Source organism: Filicampus tigris, chromosome 1, assembly GCF_054856515.1.
Source record: "Filicampus tigris isolate MCC_2025a chromosome 1, RoL_Ftig_1.0, whole genome shotgun sequence".
NCBI classification, from domain to species: domain Eukaryota; kingdom Metazoa; phylum Chordata; class Actinopteri; order Syngnathiformes; family Syngnathidae; genus Filicampus; species Filicampus tigris.
The window spans coordinates 8,525,233-8,549,118 of record NC_141217.1 but is presented as its reverse complement, the minus strand read 5'-3'; the positions used below and the strand labels follow the sequence as shown (position 1 = coordinate 8,549,118).

The window sequence follows — 23,886 nt, the reverse complement described above, 5'->3', positions numbered from 1 at the left end:
AAAGTGGAAGAATAAACAGAAATACACCCACGTTAAGATGTACTATCCGGCCTGTTTATGAATTATTTTTTTCATTTTGGGAGTGGGGGTATAAAGATAATTAAACCATTTGCAAAAAAAAAAAAAAAAAAAACTTTAGGCCAATTATGTCCAACACTCAGGACGGTTCTCACCTTGTCGAATCTCTCGATATGTAGAGCCTTCGCATCCTGTGACCAATTTGCACTCACCCACATGAAGCAGAGGAAAACAGCCACAGAGGCTTCCTGCCAGTATTCTCCCGGGTCTGCATTGAGTGTAGGAAATTCTTTCAGCTTCTGAAAAATGTACACTCTGACCTGTAGTATTTCAGAAGTGTCCCATAGTGGGCAGAAGGCCATATTCCCATGCCTTGTCCAAGCAACCCATGTTTATCTATATTCTTGTTAGTCCTGCCTGCTATTTGACACATACACGGACCTCATTTGGAATGTGAGGTAAAATTGTGCTGCAGAGTAATAAACTTGGGTAGTTTGCTGCAGCCTGCAAACCATCTTGAGAGCAAACCAGACCAAATTAAATGTGATCACTCATTTGTATCAGCATTTCTACCATTATTCCCCAATGTGACCCAAAATCAGCTTCATGAGTTTTGAGGGAACATCTACCCTATATTTTTCATACCAAATATTGTATCGTGAACGCTTTGAATTCAAACTGTTGGTTCAAACAGCTAGTATTCACTGCCGGGTCATATTTGACCCATAACACCACAAATACCAGTGTGTTTTTTTTTTTTTAGACCTTTAGAATTTGATAAAAAGGTGAAAATTAATTTTGTTGCGTTAGAATAGTTGTGACTGAGGATTAGATAAGGCCTCGTTCCAGTACAAAAATCAAATGGTATCTTTTACGAACCTAAACTTCAAAACGGGTCAATATTAAACCCAACACAATATAAGGGTTAATAATTTAACCTAAAATATGGTCCAAAAGAAGAACAAGACAAAAACTCAAACCAAAATGGGGCACACATTTTCTGTAGGGTATCAGTGATGATCAGCCAAAGTGGAAAGTTGCAAGGATGACAACAGAACTAAAATAAATAACCTATTTCTGAAAGTGGTATGCTAGTAGGTGGCAATACTTAAGTGTTACTTAAACCATTATATGTCTAAAAATGATAATAATTTCTTTTAAGAAAAGAAAAAATAATAATTATTGAACATATAAGAAGATAAGATGAACTCATTCACTACATATGCGGAAGTAGCACCACCTGACGAAGATGAAAGACGAAGAGGACTTAAAAACTCCTGAAGAAGACGCAGTTGACGTCGAAACTAGTTGAGGTAAATTTTTAAAAAACTCAATGTCTTAAGAAAAGAAAAAACAAATTATTGAACATTACTTGTACAGTATTGCTGTTGTGAAAAGTTTTACGGTGGCAAAACTCAGACACCATTTGAATATTATTTTAATTTTCCTTCCATAGGGAAAACTACATTGCAATCTGAAATCAGAATCAAAGTATGTTTTATCGACCCAATAACATTTTTCTTTGAGATGATAATATTTTTAGGTATTGTCATTGACTAAGAGCAGTGTTGATTTATGCTAATAGAAATTTTGTAACACTGTAGTCATTTACTGACAGAAAGACGCTGTGCAGACTAAGAGTAGCTGGAGAGAGGGAATTCCAGAGAATAGGGATGGGGGAGTGGGACTAAACACAGACAGATAGGCCAATAAGCAGTGAACTAAAAGGACCCATGGGAATAACTTCTGCATGCCAGTAATTCCTCAGCAGGCCTCATAAAGACTGGGTTGAATAATACCTTGGCCTCCCAATAGAGAGCGAGGAAACCCAGGAGGCGAGACTAGATATGCCCAGGAGGGACAGCCCCCATGTTGTCTTAAAGTGGAAATCAACCCAAACATATATTTTTCAAGAATATTTTGTGCAGGCCCACTAGTTGAAACACGGCATTCTCATTAATATTGCGTTTGCAGAATATGAGTTAAGCAACAAAATGCACCCCTTTTTAGCCATCTCAGGGGGCGGCCATTTTGTCACTTCTGTCGACTGAAAACGACATCACAACTGCTCATGGCTCAAGTAACGACCAATCACGGCTCAGCTTCAGAAAACAGGTCAGTCGTGATTGGTCGTTACCTGAGCCCTTGATATCAGGCTAAGGTTATGGCTGCAGTTTGTTCCACCGCGGCCAGATGGACAGAAGGGCTGAACTGCATTGGGTTCTAAAGTCGCAAAAAGCCTCAAACTCTGAAGTTATTGGTGTCTTTTGAGACATATTGCTCAGAAAATGTTTGTTGGATTTCAAATGTTATATCCTTTGGGGCATTCAACATTTTCACCGTATTTAATAGGTATCTAATAGATGGTTAAAGATAATTTCATGTCAGTTTTGCATGCATGTTTGCATCACTTTGAGTTCAAGTAACTTCTTTGGGGGTTATTTTCATGACAGACTTTAATGTTGTCATTAAGAGCAGCTTCATAATAGGTTATCAGTGGCTGTGAGTACTTCAGATAAACAGTTTAAAGTGGACTTGAGGAGTTTCATCTGTTGAGAACTTTCTTCAGGCCAGAGTGCCACTGTGTAAAGTGCCGCTGTTTCATCACTGCCTCCTTTTTCTGCGTAAAACAGTTACGGGTTTAGCCTAGACACACACCATGAATCATCTCTCCCTACCCTAACTGTCACACAATCAAGCACTAAAGCACACATTGTCTTTCCCCGTGGCCCGCACATCTGCTGGGTGTGGGTCAGAGAGTAAGCCATCCGAATTGTTGTCCCAGTGAGAAGGAGGCGGGGGAGCGAGGGGTGGAGAGTGTACGAAAGGTCGCAGAGACAGGGGAGTAGCAAGACAAACTGAAGTCAAAGTAAATAAATAGGAGCAATGTCGAAGTGGCTTTAAACACTCTTTGAATGAATTTGTTGAAGCCGTTTTATTTCACACAATTACAGTAAGGAGCTGTGTTTGATAAGACCAACAGACTACTTAGAGGAAAGGTTTTGCAACCAGAAACCAAACAATGAGCTCATCGTTTACCAAGATGAGGTCGTTAACTTAAGAGACGACAGAGAGTAAACATAAGGCCTAGATAGACCAATTCGACGTTGGCCAACAGTGACAGACGCGTGAATGTATAAGGTTGTCTGTCTGTCTCTATGGCCCTGTCTACACGTAACCGGGGTTTTTGAAAACGCCGGATATAAGCCTGCAGTTAGCCCTATCATCCACACGTCCCCGGAGTTTTTTCAGTAAAAACGCAAAACTCCGGCCGCAGTGGAGATTGGAGGTTGTTAAAAAAAAACGGCTACGTGTAGACAAGGCCTATGTATTGCCTGCGGCTGACTCAGGACCAGTCCAGCTTGTCGTATGCCTTTTGCAAGGCACGGATAGGCTCCAGCATCCTGTGACGCTGTACAGGATAACAGAATAGAAAATGAATGGACACATTAATGGCCAACAGTGCCTAAACAACAGATCACGAATGATAAAAGTCTTAGTAGGACTACTCACTATTGAACAATCGCACATAAAATAAATAAAATTTAAAAAATCTAAGAATCAAACACAAATTGCTTTTTTCATAGCCATTGATTAAAATGAGAATAAATTAACTGTAATGCTTTACATTACTGGTGTAAAGCATGCGCAATGCAAGGTATAGCTTTTCTGATTAGATTACTGATTATTTTATTGATTGCAACACTATTGAAATGCATTACTCCCACAGTGATGATCAAGGCATAGTGCAAAGGTTATTTTTGTTGCAGATGCACTTTGCACAGGCTCATTTTAGTAACATTCTTACTTGTCATGCAAATGTCACAAGAAGTTACCCGCTGTGAATAGTAAAACATAGACTCAAACAATTGATGTTAAACTATAGGTCACACTCTTCTTTTCTAAAACAAACCATATTGTTGTGTTGAAAATAAAACACAAAAAGCCAAAGGATCACACTTTGATGCTAACTGAACTGAAGTTGTACCGTACGTCTTCCGCCATGCGCATATACATACTGTAAATAAAGACTATCCTATCCCTACATGTGAAAAAGGATGTAGGGATGGCGTACACAACAAAACATTCATCTTACTGTAGAGTAGACCAAAGTAACGTCAGGCTTCAGTTGTGTTTCTGTTCACGTTGAAGCCACACACTTTTTGACCAGTGTAATTGGCGCCTCGAACGGCCGCAAATGTTGTCACCCACAAGTGAAAATAGTTTTTCTTAAATCTCTCACTAACTTGAGTACCGTGCTACTTCTTTCCCGGGGGAAATGCAACATTTTCAATAATATGATGAATGAACGATTCCCACATATCAGGGGTTGGAGTTAATGCAAACACAAACAAGTTGTAGCGGAGGTCAAACGATGGAGAGAAAGGAGATGACTTTTGAAAGTAATATCATGCGATTAGGGTGAGCGGGGGCGTGCGAGGGCAGTGACGTCGACGAGGCAAAGGGCAGCTTGAGTAAGAACAGAACTAGGCAACGTGCCACCACCCAAACCCCTTCATTTTCATTTTCCGGACATGGTGCGTAGTGGAGAGAGAGCTGGGAATCCAAGACCTCGCTCGAAGCGCTGAATTGACTAAACCTGACACGGGTGACTCATGTCTGGTTTCTGTGGAAACTAAGCCACCCTGAAAAAGTTGTGAGCACAAAGTGGCAAGCCTTTAGGAGTAAGGAGATTACAATCTCTCCTCTGCTAAAAATACAGTGATAACAACTCCAAGATGCAGCAAATATACAATTTATGATGGCATGTACAAGGGTCGCTTGAATGTCTATTCATTCATTAACCGTGACACTCTTTAAATGAGTGACTAACACGGAGCAAAGCAAAGGACCAGAGTAAATGATTAAATCTGAAAGCTATACACTATACAGCAAACCTAACTTAACGCAACTTTCTGTTCATGACAGAATTCTGAAATCATTTATTCTTGGTCCTCTAAGCGCAGTCTTCTATAACAGTCATGCTTTTGTCTGTCTGCGTGCCATAGCAAAATACAAGGACAGGATATTTGGCTTCCATTCTGGAATGTTGTTGTTAAGAACCTGTGCTCACCAAACATCTTTTTCAAAGACATTTGTCTGGATGTCCTTAAATGTGTGACCAGTCTATTTAAAGCAGAAAATGAATTTCTGTTACTTTCCTTTATTTCCCATCACACGTCATTGACGGTTACTGTCATTTTTAATTTGATTATTTTTGTTTTGATTATACACTGGTTAAATGATGGCGTCACTCCCTGGAACGGACTAATTCAGTGTCCATTATTTTCAATGGGAAAGTATTATTTGGGAAAAAAAACTTTTTGGAGTTTGACCAGCCATTTCCAAGGTAAACGAAACGTCCACATTCACAATGAAGTGCATTTTTTTTTTTATCCATATAACTTATACTTTTTTATAACTTAGAAAACTGTATCCCATTATTTCTCAGAGTTTCCGTAACGTCCAAAGCTGTTTTCCACGGCTCTCTAAATATAGACAGTGTTTGGGAAATTGACTTTTTGATGAGAGGAATTCCATCACAGGAAGGGAGAGCCTGCAGTTAAATCGCTCCAAATTTTAGCATGACCCCATCAAAACAACCGCTCCAGGAAGGTGACTCATAAACACAAATGGTTCAAAGGAAAAAAAAAAAAACACACAGATACCGTACACCTCTTTATCTCATCTTTATTTACTGTATGAGAACAAAAAGGTTCTGTCACACAATCTTCACTTTTTTTTGCCCAAGTGAACTACAAAGAGAGAGAGAAATGGGGTGGGACTATGTGTGTCCTTAAACTATCGTACAAAAATGCGAAGGGAGACTGCTGAGAGATGCCAACTTGCTTCCTAGGTGATGACAAGGTGCCCTTGAGCAATGTGCCAAACCCCCAATTCATTGGGGGCTCATTTGTGTGCAGCTTGAAACTTGAAACCATTTTCAAAGCCTCATTACCGCTACCAAGCACAGACTAGTTGAGGTGAAAGGATATATTTTCATGTGTTGGTTTTAGTTTTAGTTTATCAGTCACTTGTCACTTGTTCACTTGTCAGGTTTTGCTCACGAAAATACAAATTGCTGATTCATTTTCACTTACTAACTTTATAGTCTGCTCATATTTTAACCAAGTGGGACAGTGGCCTAAACAATCCAGCAGACGGTGTTTAGTTGAGAAAACCTCACCATGTGTATCAGCTGGAATCCAATTAGTTACATGCAATATAGCCATCTACAGGACTGGAGTGGAATTGTGTCAAGCACCAACTTCTTCCGCCGTCATCAAGTTAAAATCACAATATTTCTGGGTAAAGACAAACATTTTTATTGTACTTAATATTAAAAAGTACAGTAAAGACAGTACAGACAGTAAAAGTACAGTTATTCGCAGGTGAGAGGAACTGAGCGCTGCAACGAACAGCGGGAAACCGGGAGAATTTGAAAATGTGTTTTTAATTTCCTGTATTAACACTTATAGACTATACATAAAACACTTTGTCATTCCTAACTCATTTAACAGGACTATTAAAACGCAGATGTTTTCAGGAGAAAAGTACCGGTATAGTTTCTACAGAAAAAAAGGTGAATATTATAGGTTAATATATATATATATATATATATATATATATATATATATATATATATATATATATATATATATATATATATATATATATATATATATATATATATATATATATATATATGTATATATATATATATATATATAATACATTCATGATTTATTATACTGTATTATAACATAATTAACAAAAACATAATAAATAATCTATTAATATGAAACCATGAATAGTTTCACCGTACAAAATTGCTGACAGTACTGTCATCAATTCTCAATTCAGCATGTCAACACTCAGGAGGCCTGACATGAGACTTTGCAGTTGGTGGTCGAGTGAGGCAGAGCAGAGCTCAAATTTGGAATTCCAACCTCTCCCACTGCAGACCTTGCTCTTTCAGGGTAACAACTCATTGTATCATTGATCATTTATCCTCTTAGAAGAAGTGTCACCACCTAATGTTTTGGCTACTTTGGGGTGTTTGCTCAGAGTGGAGAGGACTTACCTGCTGTAAATGACTTTGCCCATTTAGGGTTGAAAGGTCCCTAAGGGATCTTGTTGCAATGTGTTTACTTAGTTGCCATGGTTATGCAGTGACAGATCATTTCAGAATGTATTATGATAAACACTGAAGCAAATAATGACTTTTGGGTTCATATGGGGAGTTGAGTGTCTCATGCTCATGCAGTTGTGAGAAAACTTTCATTTTTAAAATGGTCAGGTTAGCCAGGTCATTCGTAGATGAGGTATATTAACCTCAGTATGTTAAATCCTTACTTTTAATAATAATTATACATTGAATGTATTATAAATGAACACATTATTTAGTAGTATAAAATCTATTGAATGTATTTTATTTTCTATATGTTTTCTATTCTATTGCTATTTTCATTTAACGATTAGCTAATGAGTAAAAAAAAAAACATACCATAAATACATTTTAATTAAATATATATTCTTTAAATGTAAGAGTAACTTAACAAACTAATTACTTTTAAAATCACTAATTAGCAACATGTCATGTAATGTATTAGAGTAGTCACTGCTCACACGATATCCTGTGTACGTTTCTACAGTCAAGTGTTATACAAGTCGTGCTGAAGGACCGGAGAGAGCCCAAGAAGGAAAAAATATTTTCCCTCATAGGATTTTCTCTGTGTGAAACAGGTGGCAATTACTGACCCAACAATAAAATGTTGCAATCAAGGCCCGATTATTAGCACTTCACTCCCTCTAGTGTTTGAGATCCAACAAGACTGTACAAGAGACATGATACTCGGAGAAAAAATACAGAATTAACATTGAGGGAGTGAAAATGAAGAATTTCATTTTAATCGGTAGGCTTCGAATGTACTTCCACGGTCTGCGTGTCAATAGAATGTTGCCAGAGATCAGTCGAGCAGCAGCAATGTAGCTTCGTCTGGCTGACTTATTTGTCTCCTGATCACAGTGACATGACCAAAAAAGGCCTTTAGGTCACATACTGCTACTGGGAAGCCTGCTTTAATTTCTTATCGCTCAAGTGTTGCAAAATGCCACTGAAGGGTCGGAGCTGGTTATTTGGAAAGCACAGTGAGGTCGGATAAGGCGAGGCTGAACACACGGGACCTTTGAAAGTTAGCATAATGATGACACCTCCCCTGTTTGCGTGATGATTGACCATTTCCCCTTCTCACACAGCTATGCGGAAATCCCTGAAAAATGTGTACTTTTATCAGTGCTTGCAAACATTTACAAACCTTGACATGAGAGCGACAGCAGATAGATCGGCGGAGGAGTCGCAGTATGTGCTACGAATAAACTGTGTAACAGACGCTGATTATTTCCAGCGGTCAACGTCCTCGCTGAGCCGACTGAGCAAATAAGTGTTTCGTATGATGAGGAGCAGCTCCAGGAAGAGGGTGATGAAGTCAAAAAGGGTAAAAGGAAGAGGCTGTTCCTGAAAATACTTTTGGTCTTTGCCAAGAAGCTGAGCTCTTACGTAAGCATGCTAATAGGCGCACTGGTCCTTCTTTGGTCTTTAGGGTCAACCTCTCAAGACAAGACGGAAAAGGCTGAGACTATGTAAGGGAGACTCCCTATGAGCTCAGTATGAAGGCATCTTTTGTTTTGTTTATATTTTTTTCACCCGTGCAATGTTTTCTCCTGACTTCTTCACCTAATCTGGTTTGTGTCTTGGGAAGTGTCCCCCGCCTTCCCCTCCTACATCCTGAACTGATCTCACTTCAGTTACTGACAAGTCTTCCTTATATGAGCAGAGAGGAGAGCCCCACGCGGTGGTGTGTCATCCAAGCAATAACCTCTTATTTAGTTTGCTTCTGGTGCAAAATATCATCTACAATAGTCGTGAAACATGGCGGTTCAACTATCTGATTTGTTAAACAGCTGCACACGGTTAAATCCACTTGAAGTCTCCAAGATAACAGATGTGACTACAAAACAAAGAAAGGAAATTGTGACATGTTGGCTGTGTTTTTACTACTGTGGATAGGCAGTCCTCCTTTTAGCCACCTCAATATGCTGCAAGAATAATTAATATAGTGGACCCTTGACCCTAGAATAGATAACCATTCTATATGCATTTTCCACAAAGAACATGGAGGGGGGAAATGGGAAAAGAAAAACACACACACATACATGCACAATGGATGGATAGATAGATAGATAGATAGATAGATAGATAGATAGATAGATAGATAGATAGATAGATAGATAGATAGATAGATAGATAGATAGATAGATAGATAGATAGATAGATAGACACTAGCATTCAACAGTTTGGGCTCACCAAGAAATTGCCTTATTTTTGAAAGAAAAACAGTTTTTTTATAAAGGTAACTTTAAACTAATCAGGAATACACTCCATACATTATATATATATATATATATATATATATATATATATATATATATATATATATATATATATATATATATATATACATATATATATATATATATATATATATATATATATATATATCCTACTTGTCCCTTCCAACTTTAAACTAATCAGGAATACACTCCATACATTATATATATATATATATATATATATATATATATATATATATATATATATATATATATATATATATATATATATATGTATATATATACATATATATAGATATCTATATATTATATATATATATATATATATATATATATATATATATATATATATATATATATATCCTACTTGTCCCTTCCATTGTTATGGCTTCAGCATACTGTAATTTCTTCAGGCATTACTGAGATGTAATTTAAACAACCATTCCTACACAGCAACCCTTTAAATCCTCAAAATGGCACTTCCCAGGTTTTTCCTTTATCGCATTAACAGTGAAAACAAGAACGTGGCTAGCGTTTACATACAGGGAGCTTCCCCCCAAACTCAAGGGGACAATCCACCCAAACAACACAACTACATCACTTCGAACCAGCCTTCATCTGAGGTCACAATCACCTCTCAACAGAGAAGAAGAAGAAGTAAATCCATATCTGGTGTTAGAAAAGCAGATTGCATTACACATACCTATCCATAGAAGTAAAGTTGTCCGTGACTGAGTGAAACAGGAATGTTTGGGAGCTCTTTCCAAAATAGTGTTCATCCTTGCAGCTTCATCCTGTGACATCACAGCATGAGACCATAATCTCCTAAACTCTTTTTGTGTAAGTGTGTGCATGTCTGAGTGTGTGCGTGTTCAGGTGATGTAATCCAATTACAGACTTCTTACCAACCCGATCTTTTTTTTTTGTTCAGGGATTATATTTAAGGTAGTCAACAATCGCCGTTATTACATGCAAGAATCTTTGGATAATACAAACGTCATGGTTCGGGAAATTCTACCTCCCTGTGCTTCCCCCCCCAATTTTATGCAGAAAATAAACCAAACTGACATTCCGTGAGCTGTACTGCTGAAAGATCTCATGCGAAAATATTTGAAAAAAAAGAGGGGGGCGAACAGAGTTGGAGGAAAAAATCCCGGCAGAAAGGAGCGTGAGCGTGCTGTGATAAGAGCTGATTCAACGGTAGCAGCTGTTCATTAGAGTGATTTCCTGTGCTCGCGCTTGAACTGCTTCATTCGGAGCCTAATGAAAAGGCAAACAAGTAGCAGCTCTGTAGGAAATATTTGCTAAGCTACTTCAGCATTATGGAATTGTCAGGCAACTAAATCACACCCTATTCAATAGTTCTAATAGTTATGTCTAATAATTCTCCTACCAATTTGTGCAAGCAGTCCCCACAACTCTGAACATTAACGTTATAAGTGATGCTAGTGTAAACACAAAATGAAAGGTGTCCTGGTTGATCCACAAATATTACAGAGCAAAACATAAAGTGTGCAATTTTAAGTTGCAGTGGCATTTTTATGTATTACAGCCAGTGCAGAGTCCACATAATTTTGAAGCCTTTATTTAAAAGTCAAACTATTATAACTATAAACTATTAAGATTAGTGCACAAGTAGAAAACAAACCTGAAGCACAACAAACACGGAAATTAGTCATCGAATAACATAAAGTTGCTTAAACTGGAAGTCAACCCAAACATATTTTTTTCAAGAATATGTTCTATGCAGGGCCACTAGTTGAAACAAGGCAGTCTGATAAAATATTTTGTTTTTTGGAATAAAAGTTAATCCACCTGTTTTTATCCATCTCTGGGAGCGGCCATTTTGTCACTTCTGTCGACTGAAAATGACATGCTCAGGGCTCATGTAACGATCAATCATGGTTCAGCTTCATACTAATGCAGAAACTTGTCTGTACCGGTCATCTGTGCAACACTTTTTCGGTTTTGTTTTTATGTGACCATAAATCAGATGAGTTTTGTATATGCAAGGGTGCTGGTTATGTAATGCTGTGGTTTGTGCTACTGCAAATAACTGTCCCATCAGTGCGGGGTATAGGAAAGACATGGTTTTAAATTCATCTGAAAATATGTGCACAGCTTTTATGATGCATCCTGCAAGGTTGAAAGGCCACTTCTGATTGGTCAGAATTACATTGTGGATGCCGAGTTTGAATTCCATGCACCTTTGAAGCGAAAGTCAACCCAAACATATTTTTTTCAAGAATATGTTCCCAGCAGGCCCACTAGTTGAAACACGGCATTCTGATTAATTTTGCGTTTGTGGAATATAGGTTAAGCAGCAAAAGGCACTTGTTTTTAGCCATCTCCGGGGGCAGCCATTTTGTCTTCTGTTGACTGAAAATGAAATCACAACTGCTCACAATGACCAATCACGGCTGACATGTTTTCTGAATCTGAACACTTATTCCACAAACGCAATATTTATCAGAATGCCCTGTTTCAAATAGTGGGCTTGCATAGAACATATCCTTGAAAAAAAAGTTTGCGTTGACTTCCCCTTTAAAGCTAGTATACAGGATTATTGTGCAGAGCTTGGCATCGCCTAACCGCCACCAAGTTCCTGTCCTGTATATTTAATCGACCCACATGGTCCAAGTCAGCCAAACGGCGTCGAGAACGGACTTAACCTGTACCACGTCACACGCAGGTGCCGCACTCCTGACACGGCCGAGTAAGGAAAACACAAAAAAATAAAACAGCGTACCTTGCGGTCCTACAGATGCAATGACGTGCCGCATATTGTTTTGATTTCACCGATCACCACATCAGTTGTATTTGTTTGATATATTTTCTTTGGCGGTGTGTTTGTTTGTGCGGCGCCTGCATATGACGTGAAGATTATGTTTTTGACGCTGCGAATATTGAAAATCCACAAGTAGTTGACATCCCCACAAAAGAGTTTATAATTGCCTATACTAGGGGTGTCCAAACTCGGTCCACAAGGGCCGCTTTCCTGCCTGTTTTCCATCTCTCCTTGCTGCAACGCACCTGATGATCGTCTTGATAACGACGAGATCAGTTCAGTTCAGTGCAACGCACCTGATGATCGTCTTGATAACAATCATCAGGTGTGTTGCAGCAAGGAGAGATGGAACACAGGCAGGAAAGCGGCCCTTGAGGACCGGAGCTGGACACCCCTGGCCTTTACGATCCAAAGGTGGTGTCAAAGCACTACTTTTGTCTAAATTGAGCTGCTCAATACACCTCAAGATCTAAGAGCTCATTGACACCAAGATTCCACAAGGTAAATGCGGTAAATGCTAACCTGCAACTATGTGTGGGTGCTACGGTGTGTCTCTCTGTCGTTTCTCTGCTGGGGTGATTCACAAATTCTGCCTAACAACAAGGGAAATATTTGTGACCATAATCAATACAGGTGATGCTTTCAACTTCTTTTGAAGGACTGGAAGGTTGTGAAAGTTTCAACATGTGAATTAAACTGCAGACCTGCTAACTGTGGAATGATATTAAACTTTAATAAAGTTAGTGTTACGCAACACCATCCTTAATTGCACAACATTACATACCTAGCGTGCTAACTCGCCTATTTACCCAACAGTTTAGTAAGGAAAGTGAAATTATCCGTGTGTTTCAGATTGGTAAACATGATTTGTCACAGTACACGATTTGTTTAGAAATACTGTAACATTGCAGCCAGAACAATGAAAAAGTTGTAATGTTAAGATCTGAGTGTGTGTTTGCATTCAATTTTACCAAGGATAGAATGTCCATGCAAATTTACCAGATAATTCCTCAAAAGTTCTCGAAAAACTAATTCATGGAGTCAGCTGTTCTGAATGTTTGCAGACAGGCAGCAGACAATAAGGTTCTTTCACTGGAAGGCCTAGTTGGCTGAGAGGGACTAACTGTGGTTTGGTGAATCCAAATATCTGAAAAGTTTCCAGGAAACTACACAGAGGGAGAACATTCTCTAATGTATTTACCGAAAAGTGACATGGCGTCCCTTCAGCCGCTCAATGGCCCAACCGGTAACGCATCATCAGGTTTTCATTACATCGTCATTGGAAAAAAAAACAAAAAAAAAAAAAAACACTGTATACACAAATGAACCAGGTGATGTTAACTTGACAAGAATTTAATTGGGAGGTGATGATGGCAGCTTTGTCACCACAACATCTGAATCTGCTTTTCTTTTCGCGAGAGAACCTTTGTGTTAAATTTAGTCCCCACAATTAAACTTCAGCGCTGCTCAGGGAAAAATGACAGGGTAAAAACCACAGTGGAAAATATCCGCACATACACGCACAGAGAAAGACTGTTGCCAACACAGTGATTTATGTCCATATACTGTTTCTTCTTTCCAAGCGCCATGTGTGTTACAGGCCAACTTTACACACCAATGAACTCTCCTAAGAATTCAGCAGGATACAGTAGGAAAAGTTTAAAAAAAAAAAAAAAAAAAACTTATAAAAACACCCAAAGACTTTTACGCTCAAACTGGCTACTTCCCAGCAACAACACACAGTAGATGGAAGATACTGGAGCAACCTCATCTGCAGTGGAAATCATTTGGCAACACGACTGAAACTGAAACTACCGATTCTTGTCAAAAATTTACATACAGTACTTTGTTACTGTTCTTTAGTAACATACAGTTCTCATGTAAAATATAAATCTATTTAATTACAGTGAAACCTCTAATTCCACCAGCTGTTCTTGGCCGCTTCAGTTTCAATTTTAACCCCCCCAAAATTTTCCCCTTTGGAAATAATAGAAATTGAATTAATCTGCTGTATTCCAGGGTCAAAATGTCTCAATCATAAAACCATTTTTAACTGTATGGCCTGGATTAATCGCTGTACAATACAACTAAATAACACTCACCCTTTGATGAAGGTGATGCACAGTGAATAGGATGGGTCGTTGAATGCAAGTCAACTTTATGGATTTGGACCTACATGTTCTGTCCAGTTAAAAGATCAAAGCTAAAGGTTGTGGCACTAGTTTGAAAATGTCTTAAAAACCCTTCTGTGGGGAGCACACAAAAAAAAGATAAGGGCAAAACATATTTTGACCTTCAAGTTTTTGTGTGACGTCAAAGACATATTTTTCCATAATAGCTGAGTATAATTCCAATGACGCAAGATTTGAAGTGCCACTGTACGCAGAATTTGGTATATGTGCATGGCATATTAGCCACTTTCGCTTAATTGGTTGGAAAATTAAGACTTATTTACTAGAAATAATGTATCTTTTTCCATCTATCTGTAGCAGTGACATGTAGTGACATACAGTGCAATTAAATGTTCTTCCAGGAGATGACAAAAGGTACAATTAATCTAGCTTTCATACAGGGTAAGAAAATGTCTAAGTAAAATGAGAGGAGATCGTTATCATTTCAGTATGTATACTTTTTGTAATGTTTTGATTTAGTGGCATGCCAGGAGATTTTTCTTATGTAAAATATGTGCCTTGGTTCAATAAAGGTCAATAAAAGTGACGCATCAAACTTCTCCGAAAATGGCTTTTTATATAATGTTTAAAAGAACTAATGGTTTTCATGCCAAACTTTCAACACTGCTGCTATACTGGCAAGTGTACCGTATTCCACCACGGTCAGACAAGCCTGACAACGTTGCCCTTTAAGTGCACTAAATAACGCCACTGTGAAGGCTGTTTGTCGTGAGCTATAAAACACATTTCTATTTGTACTTCCGCAACATGCTTCACACTGACTTTGTCTCGCAGAGACACACGCACTAAGACACAGTGAAGAAAATATATTTGCACCACAACTGAATAGCTGTGTACGTGACTGCCCTCTCTGATCAAAACTGCATGAAATGACAAATCAACTGAAATAAATGCTCGTTTCACAGAAAAATTGCCACAGAATTAACAAATCTATTGGAGTGGAGCACAGTAAACAGTCATTGGAATAAGAATGGGAGTGTCACCGTTGCCCAAAGAATAACTGAACTTGGATGCTTAGTAAATAGTTTTAAGCTTTTGTTTGATGAGCAGAAAAAAAAGAAAGAAAGGAAAGAAAGAAAAGAAAAAAAGGGGAAATTACGTTTTTTCTTTTTCCCTCCCCAATCACACTCCCTGCACTCTGGACACTAGCGCACAGTACTTCACTGTAGGAGGTTAGTACTTGGATGGGAGTCCAATATGGGAGGTAAGACAGCCCAATTCAGTGCCAGTTCCAAGCCTGGATAAATAGAGAGGGTTGGAGTCAGGAGGGGCATCCGTCCATGAAAACCTATGTGTTCATGTTTTACCAAAATGCCTTTAAAAAAAAATGGCAATCGCAAATAGGTGGAAAAGCTGTGGAAAAATACAGTAGCTCTCAGTAATGTGCCTGTGCGTAAAACTTGTTCAGGAACCAGTTGGTCATGATTTGATTATAAATACATGGATCTGACATCAGGGCTGTATTGGGTAATCAGGGGCCTCTTCCACTCACTTTTGCCTAGGAAATTCCCTTTCCTATCCTATCCATACCATGCATTTAAGTTTATTATTATTATTATTATTATTATTATTATTATTATTATTATTATTATTATTATTATTATCAATCAATTGTTAATTTAAACCCACTCCAGAGACTAGATAGCGTGATTTAGAACATTGTTATTAAAAATTGCAATGAATTAGATTATTTCAAATTTTAAATTATGGAAATGTTAAGGTAAAGAGTCTGCTGTCAATGATTAATTAAAGAGATTAAAGATGGAGATAAAAAACTGCCGCATGAGGTCCTGCTGAATATCTTTGCAGACACTGCCCTTTTGTGGTCATTGAGTAAAAATACCAAGCACGATAGAGTCAGGCTGACTGTAGGGGGAGCACACGGTTTATGACGTGAAAAATGAAAACATTCTAAGTCATAAAAATAAAACACATGGGGGGCAGACACCGACTCAGATAGACGATCCATTTTTCATGTTTACAAACGTCTGCATGGTGAATGTTTTACGGTAGCGAAGGTAGGGAGGAGCATCTCCTAACTATTCCAGTGACATGACTTTTTGTATGCCCCTGGTGTCAACAGGGGTGAACAGACTTTTGGATTTATGTATTGGATTTATTCAGTTATATTGAAATGGCATACATACACATATCCACGAAAAACCTTGGCAAGTCTTTCGTGAAAAAATGAGCACCAGACGTCAAACTCTAGTGCACTTTTGAAAACTACGCCCAAATTTTATGTGCACCACTGGTTATGATCGATGATGATTTAAAGACCCTAATCATAAAGACCCTATCCTTTACATTCGTGTTATTCACATAGCAACAACTAAACGAAGATTGTCCCAAAACTAATGATAACTAGGTTCCAAATGTTTCTAAATCCACATTGGCACGTGGCTGTTCAAAACAAAACGTCACAAACTGGACGCGACTGGATGATGCGTCAGCACATTACGGACCGAATGTTCTTCCGTGTTACTGTGATGGAAACAAACTGAAAAGGTATACGTTTGCATTGTTAAACGTTTTTAAACTTCTTACCGATGTGGTTCGTAGACATTAAAGGTGGCTTTTGATTTATGTCTATCTGTCCGTTGTGATTGACGTGCATTCGTTCCCGGAGGTGGTACTTTCAGAGCAATAAAACTTTAAAAAGTGTCGTTTATGCACAAATGTTTCGTTGTCACCGACATGCAGACGAAGAGACATAAACCAGGCATCGACAGTGGAGGCAATTAGCCGTCCACCATGGGGAGCGCGGTCTCCCTCGGCGACGGCAGCAGACTGTCGATCCTGCGGAAGAGGCTGAAGGGGCTGAAGGGCTCCGCGAAATCGCCGACAGAATCCGACGACGACTCCTTGGATGGACTCGTCAGGAGGGAAGACATCGCCCGGTTTCCTTACGTGGAGTTCACCGGCAGAGACAGCATAACGTGCCCGTCGTGTCAAGGAAGCGGACGCATACCATCGGGTCAGTAAAACAGGTGGATTTCAGATTAGCCTACAAGGATGCATGTTAGCATCCTCAATTAGGAAATAGTCTTGTTGTTGCGACTTTCGCCTTGTCACATCAGGAGACCACACTCTGGAAAGTGTTATTAATTTAGCTCTAGCAAAGCTCCGACATACCTGAGGAATTTCAGAGCTGGCAAAAGGCAACGCAAAGTACTGTAGCTTTATTTTTCTATCGCTGAGAATATCCCCTGCTGTGCTTTACACGATTAAATTACAATTTAAAAACAAAGTACGCAAATAAAAGACATCTTACTGGAAAATTACTAAAATAATTTTATAAAAATATAATATTTTTTTTTTAATTAAAAAAACTTTAAGAGCTCAATCATAAGCATGGAAAAAAAGGATCGTTTTACAGATGGATCTAAAAAACATTCACGCTTAGAGCTCCAAGTGACGTGACTTCTTGGGAAGTTCAACTGATTCCATTTGTTTGCTGCATAACAGCTAAGTACAGCTTCACCATGTTTGCTTTGAACTCTGGGCTCCACCTGTAGACCTCAGAGCCCTACTGGGGTAATACTGGGGGGCGGGGGCACATAATGTTGTCATGGTTCTCAAATGAGCACCAGAGGTTGTTGTTTGGTGTTCTTTTTTTTTCCCGTCACACCAACCTCATGGATGAACTTAAAAGACTTATTTCACATCTGGGCAACGTTTGTCGTTAATATGTGCAGCTATTGTTATTTCGACTGAAGCAGACGATCGTCTCGCCGGCAGCTCTCCCGCATGCATTCAGCCACTGTCTCTAGGCGAATGTACCATTAGTGGGGAGCCAGCCGAATTAAGCCAGCTGTCGCAACCGTTGTTCGTAGCATACTGTGCAATACGTCGCGAGGGTCAACTTTGAAATAAAAGTGACACAAGTAATGCTGTACATGGATATAAGTGCCGTACTTATCTTTTATTTTGAACTTGGCCCTTGGAAGCAATCGTTTTGGCGGCTGACTTGACTTTGAATTGAGGCTACCCTGACCTGTTCTTTTTTAGTACATACAAGTGCAACATAGACTTCAGCTGAAATACAATATTCAATTTCCAGTACTAATGCACACCGGCGCACCGCTTGTGTCCACCCGTTTATATCCAATTAGCATGTCTTTTCATGAATTCCAGACAAAAACCATTCCGTGATTTATGGACCAGTAGCAAAATTTAATAAAGGCTGTATAAATGTCCTTAAAGGGACAGGGTGCAAAAATGTGTTCATTTGTCAGTGTTCATTATTTGAAAAACCCACTATTAATTTAAATAACATGCGGAAAAAACATGTTCTATCACATCAACGTAATGGCTTTTTATATAATCATAGGTGAAATAATCTTTAATTATATTACACAGCGCACAGCTCCCTACAGGCCATGTTTCATCGCCATCTTTCTGCTACAGATACCAGAAGGAGAAAAACTTAGCGCATGTAGTTCCTATGACTACAGCGTGTCTACCTTACTTCGTCACTTGAGGGAATACTACGAGTCTTGTGATGACATTTTGCTTGCCTCTACCTTAGAATTTGGTGGTAGGCTTACGAAGTGTGGTCTCTCTTAGGCACCGTAGTGCGCGAGCTTCAAAATGCGCGTGCTTGAATTTAAGCTCGTTGCATTCTATTAGTTCACCGCTGGATGGCTCTCAATTCACACTAATTGATTTCACACTATAGCTTTAAATGAACATTGAAAACTATCATACAAGTTTACTTCACCCAGCTAAAGTCATGTGTTTTGAAAGGCTCTACTGTTGATGCCAGTTTTGTCTTTTGATAACTTAGCCATAGTAAGAGGTGAGTGTTGCAGGCAAAGGCCTAATTAGCATGTACCATGACTCACTGTCTCTCCTCAATAGGTCAAGTCAATGAACTGGTTGCATTGATCCCATATAGCGACCAAAGGCTGCAGCCTCAAAGAACGTAAGTCACCAGCGTATGCTCTGCAATCGAACATGTGTTTGTCTCATAACCTAACCTACAAACCAACCGTCATCCCAGCAAACTCTACGTGGTTCTGTCCGTCGTGCTGTGTTTCCTTGCATCCGTGCTGGTGGCCTTCTTCTTCTTCCCGCGATCAGTGATTGTGGCGGATGATGGGATACACGCGGTGACAGTGCACTTTGACCCCGCAACCTACAAAGTCCAGATGAACTTAACGGTTTGTGTTCCCTCGACCTGCAACCCAGTCCACTATCTCACATTTGAATCATGTGAGCTCAGCGAATCAGTCGAATCAGTTCCCTGATATCACAGACACAAATTAAAAAAGAAGTACTTAGTGTCCACTTGTAACACTGGCTCAAATTACTTTTTACATTTCCATAGTACTATGTCCCCTTTAGGATGTCAACTCTGGTCTTTAACCCATCTTCAATAACATTTTATGCACTATTAATAAAATCGAATAAATTACTAATAATCAGTGCTAATAGCTAATAAATGAATAGCTCGTTTAACTTTTTGGTAAGTCCTGGGTTAAGAAACTCAATGTCTGGGCAGTTATTATGTTAATTAGCCACACTGTTTTACAGGTGAAGTCAACCCACACACATTTTTCTATACAAGAAAATGTACTATACAAGAAAATGTTCTAAACACGGCATTCTGATTAATTTCTGATGAATATTGCATCAACAGTTTCAGTTTTCTGAAGCTGAGCCATGATTGGTTGTTGCCTGAGCTAATTAAGGCGTATAGAACATTTTCTTGTCAGGAAAATGTGAGGGTTGCTCAGAGATGTTTTCAGAAATAGACAGCTTACAAAAGATATGTACTTGATTATGTAATTTTACACTTGGGTGTGCAGACATCCCCAGAGACCCAACTATTTGTTTACAGATAATGAAAAGTCAGTTTTCCAAGGCTCCCTCTTAATTTGTACTCACTTCTATCTTCTTTTCAGAGCACACTGAACTTCACCAACCCTAACTTTTTCTCATTGCTGGTGGAGAGTGTCAGTTGTCAGGTGCTCTACATGAAGAAGGTGATCGGCATGCATCAGCTTAACATTACCACCACCATCTTACCACTTAGCGAGCGTCAGGTACGTTGTCATTAGGGACATCGTGACGGCGCCAACAAACATGGCTTTGAAACACTCACTATGTCTGCTCAATGTTCTCCTCTTCATTGTTGTACAGGTGAACTACACGGTCGGTGTGGAGATTGGCAGGAGTGCACCATATGTCTAGTAAGTGTCAAGTTGAGGGTGTTGTTTTTACCAAAAATGATGACAAAGTTGCAAATGTTCTAATATGAAGAATGAAAAGATCTAGTAACTTTTACCCTAGGAGTACATAGTGTATAAAATGATATTGAAGGTGTCTTAAAGACCTGGGGGCCACCATCATAAAGTGACTATATTCTAGAAAGTTGACTTTGTAATAGGGATGTCACGATATCCAAATGTCACGATACGGTAATATCCCAATATGAACCTCACGATACAATAATTATCATGATATTGTGGAGAGGGTGGCGATATATAAGAAGCTCACAATATTGTAAAAAAAAAAAATAGAGCTCATACTAAAAAACAAAACAAAACAAAAAAAACATCACAATATTCCATTTTTGTACATAATAACAACGTTCACAAAGAAATAGGCTTGCCAGTCATGCGTTCCTATTGACTCAGTAACGCAAAGTATCATGGTCAATGTAGTTCACAATGCTGTGTTCGCCCGAAGCGGGCCGACAGAGATGTTGAAAAATACTTGCTGGTATGACTGAGTGATTTATGGCACCTTTTATTGGTTAGAACATAGTTTTGTTCATGTGAGCAATAATCTGTTTAATTTCTGTTTAATTTGGTTGTGTGGGTGGGTGTATTCTTTCGGCAGAACACGAAATACAGATACAAAAAAAAAATAAACATGAGCAGTTGCATGTAAATGTCTCTACACAATGCTAATTAACGGTGGTCCTAATTATACATATAGTTCAAAGAGTACAGTTAACTTGATTAACCTCAATGTACATAAATTACCTACAATGGACGAACACCTAATATTGAGGAACGCGCACATTGTGAATCGGGTCAGTTTGTGGAGGAACTCAAATGTGTTATGTTCTGGCGATCCCCAAACATATATTTTTTTTCAAGAATATGTTGTATGAAGGCCCATTAGTTGAAACGCGGCATTCTGATTAATTGCATTTGTGGAATATGAGTTAAGCAGCAAAATCCACCCCTTTTTAGCCATCTCCGAGACGGCCATTTTCTTACTTCTGTCGACTGAAAATGACATCACAACTGCTTAGGGCTCAGGTAACGACCAATCATGGCTCAGCTTCAGAAAACAAGTCACCCGTGATTGGTCGATACCTGAGCCCTGAGCAACTGTCCTGTCATTTTCAGTCAAGTGAAGTGACAAAATGGATGCCCCCTGAGATTAATAAAAAGGGGTGGATTAACTCTTATTTCACAAATGCAATAATGATCAGAATGCCATGTTTAGACTAGTGAAGGCACACAGAACGTATTATTGCATAGAATTTTTGGGGGTTGACATTCCCTTTAATTTAAATAACAAATAGTCATAATTCGAAGATTTGCTTCATGCATGTAATTCTTTCTTCAATATGCAGAAACATGTCATTTCCATTCTGACCTTCCTGAGATCTTTGATGAATTGTGGGTTTATTAGCACAGAAACACTGGAATCATGTAGCCAGTGCCAGCTGTATCCCCTCCAATCACGGCTTACCATCAGAAAACAGGTCAGCCGTTATTGGTCGTTGCCTGAGCCCTGAGCAGTTATGTCATTTTCAGTCGACAGAATTAACAAAATGGCCGCCCCCGGAGATGGCTAAAAACGGGTGGATTAAGTCGTATCCCACAAACGCAATATTTATCATAATGTGTTGTTTAACTAGTGTGCTTGCATAGAACATATTCTGGAAAAAAACACTTGCTCTTTAAACATCCATTCCAGGTGGCAAAAAAATGCTTCAAATATAATCACATTAATAAACTAACCACCAGAGGGTGCTGGAACTGCACAACTTCTAAACACACTTACTGCTATTGTGACAAGACAACAATATCATGGCAATTTTAACATTGCAATATTGTGACATTCCTACTTTTGTAATTGATTGCTTGTATGGTAAAATAGTTGGGTCGTCGGAGTGCCTGCCCATTCGTAGTGTACATGTTAGTTTTTCGATGTGTCAGCTACATGTACCATTTGCACGTATATGCACACCAACTGGTATGTGTAATTCAACAGCTCAGTGATGAAGTGCTGCCCGCAAGAGTGAAAATACAAATGATGCTTTCATTTCGTTTTACTTAACTGAATAGTCTCCTTTTGTGTCTTTTCAGTGCCTTCTGCACCATGCGCAGTATCAAGGTCCACAACATCCTTGTTTTCATGCAGTGCGTATGTCTCTACATTCATCCTCTGGAATTAGTTTGCATATGTTCAGTTCATTACCACCTAATCCAATTCCAGGCGCAGTTGTAGATTAAAAATAATGGTCGTGGCAAAGCCAGTGTCAGCAGTGTGCTCTCCATGCTTGCAGCAACTGTCTTTATGCACGGGCCTGCCTGTGTTTTCAGAACCTCTGTGAAAACCTCCCACATGGTGCGAACGTCCCAGAACAGCCTAGAAGCGTATCACTACGTCGACTGTGGCTCCAACACGACACACCATCCCTGACACCCCTTCTTCGCCCCCAGGCAACCCTAGTTACCACAGCAAGGGGAGGGATGGGGCATGTTTTCTGGAGTGTTCGATGTTGGCACATCATCTGGTTGCATGACCAAACTCCCTCTTGAATTGAGCAGCTTCCTAAACAAAGCTACCTGTTGATTTATCCTCATTATTTATTTAATTTGTTTTGATTGAGGTGCCAAAAAACAATTCTCAAAGCTCTGACAATGTTCTCCCGTTGCAGTTGTAGAGTAGTAGTATTTGCCAAAAATAAGCTCTTTAAAGGAATATGTACTAATTTTATTTATTTTTATTTAACACTGTGCAGTTGACAGAATGTTTATTTGCATACTGTAATAGTCATCAATAGGCTTTTGTTGAAAAGGAGGAGTATGCTTACAGTCTCAAGGGCAAACTCTATTGTAAAGCAAAAGTGCCTTGGAAATGCTGTTTATTGGTTACAAATGTTACTCAGGTTGCATTATTTAATGAAGCCAAAGATAATTTGTAACCTACAGTGCACATCTATATTTTTGATTAGGAAGAGGCGAAGCTACACACGTGCATACTGAACGGTTTTGGATGGTGTCATGAGGCAAATGTATCCAACGAGTTACGAGTTAGCAAGATCTCTGCATAGATTTCAAGGTATCTGTTTTTTTTTTTACATTTCTAATGGCGTTCTATTTGCAAGATTGCTTTGTCTGACTAAAACATTTTAGCATCTGTTTTAAAATAATGGCTTTGATCAATTGTGTTCAAAGGCTAAAGAAGCATTAAAGGAAATGTGAATAAATACTATGAATA

The 23,886-nt window shown here is 38.8% G+C and overlaps 1 protein-coding gene across 5 annotated transcripts; it reads left to right on the top strand.

Annotated features, from left to right (window-relative positions):
- The first annotated feature begins 16,347 nt into the window (after positions 1-16,347).
- tmem106c (transmembrane protein 106C) lies at positions 16,348-23,878 on the top strand. Of its 5 annotated transcripts, none has more exons than XM_086050543.1 (8): positions 16,348-16,430; positions 17,116-17,389; positions 19,276-19,339; positions 19,418-19,577; positions 20,322-20,462; positions 20,560-20,609; positions 22,749-22,806; positions 22,986-23,878. In XM_086050543.1, exons 2-8 carry the CDS (start codon positions 17,167-17,169, stop codon positions 23,202-23,204), a joined length of 915 nt encoding a protein of 304 aa, XP_085906669.1. In that variant the 5' UTR covers positions 16,348-16,430; positions 17,116-17,166; the 3' UTR covers positions 23,205-23,878. The 5 variants fall into 5 exon arrangements, with proteins under 5 accessions (XP_085906669.1, XP_085906650.1, XP_085906677.1 ...); XM_086050524.1 differs by lacking the exon at positions 16,348-16,430 and adding an exon at positions 16,760-16,920 and having other exon boundaries at positions 22,986-23,877; XM_086050551.1 differs by lacking the exon at positions 16,348-16,430 and adding an exon at positions 16,760-16,920 and having other exon boundaries at positions 22,749-22,802; positions 22,986-23,876.
- Positions 23,879-23,886: the final 8 nt, after the last annotated feature.

Bases quoted from the DNA above. Each gene is read 5' to 3' on its own strand.
- tmem106c (XM_086050543.1), top strand. From the start codon at position 17,167: ATGGGGAGCGCGGTCTCCCTCGGCGACGGCAGCAGACTGTCGATCCTG. The intron at 19,340-19,417 runs GTAAGTCACCAG...CCGTCATCCCAG, and splicing joins AGGCTGCAGCCTCAAAGAAC to CAAACTCTACGTGGTTCTGT. The intron at 22,807-22,985 runs GTATGTCTCTAC...CTGTGTTTTCAG, and splicing joins TCCTTGTTTTCATGCAGTGC to AACCTCTGTGAAAACCTCCC.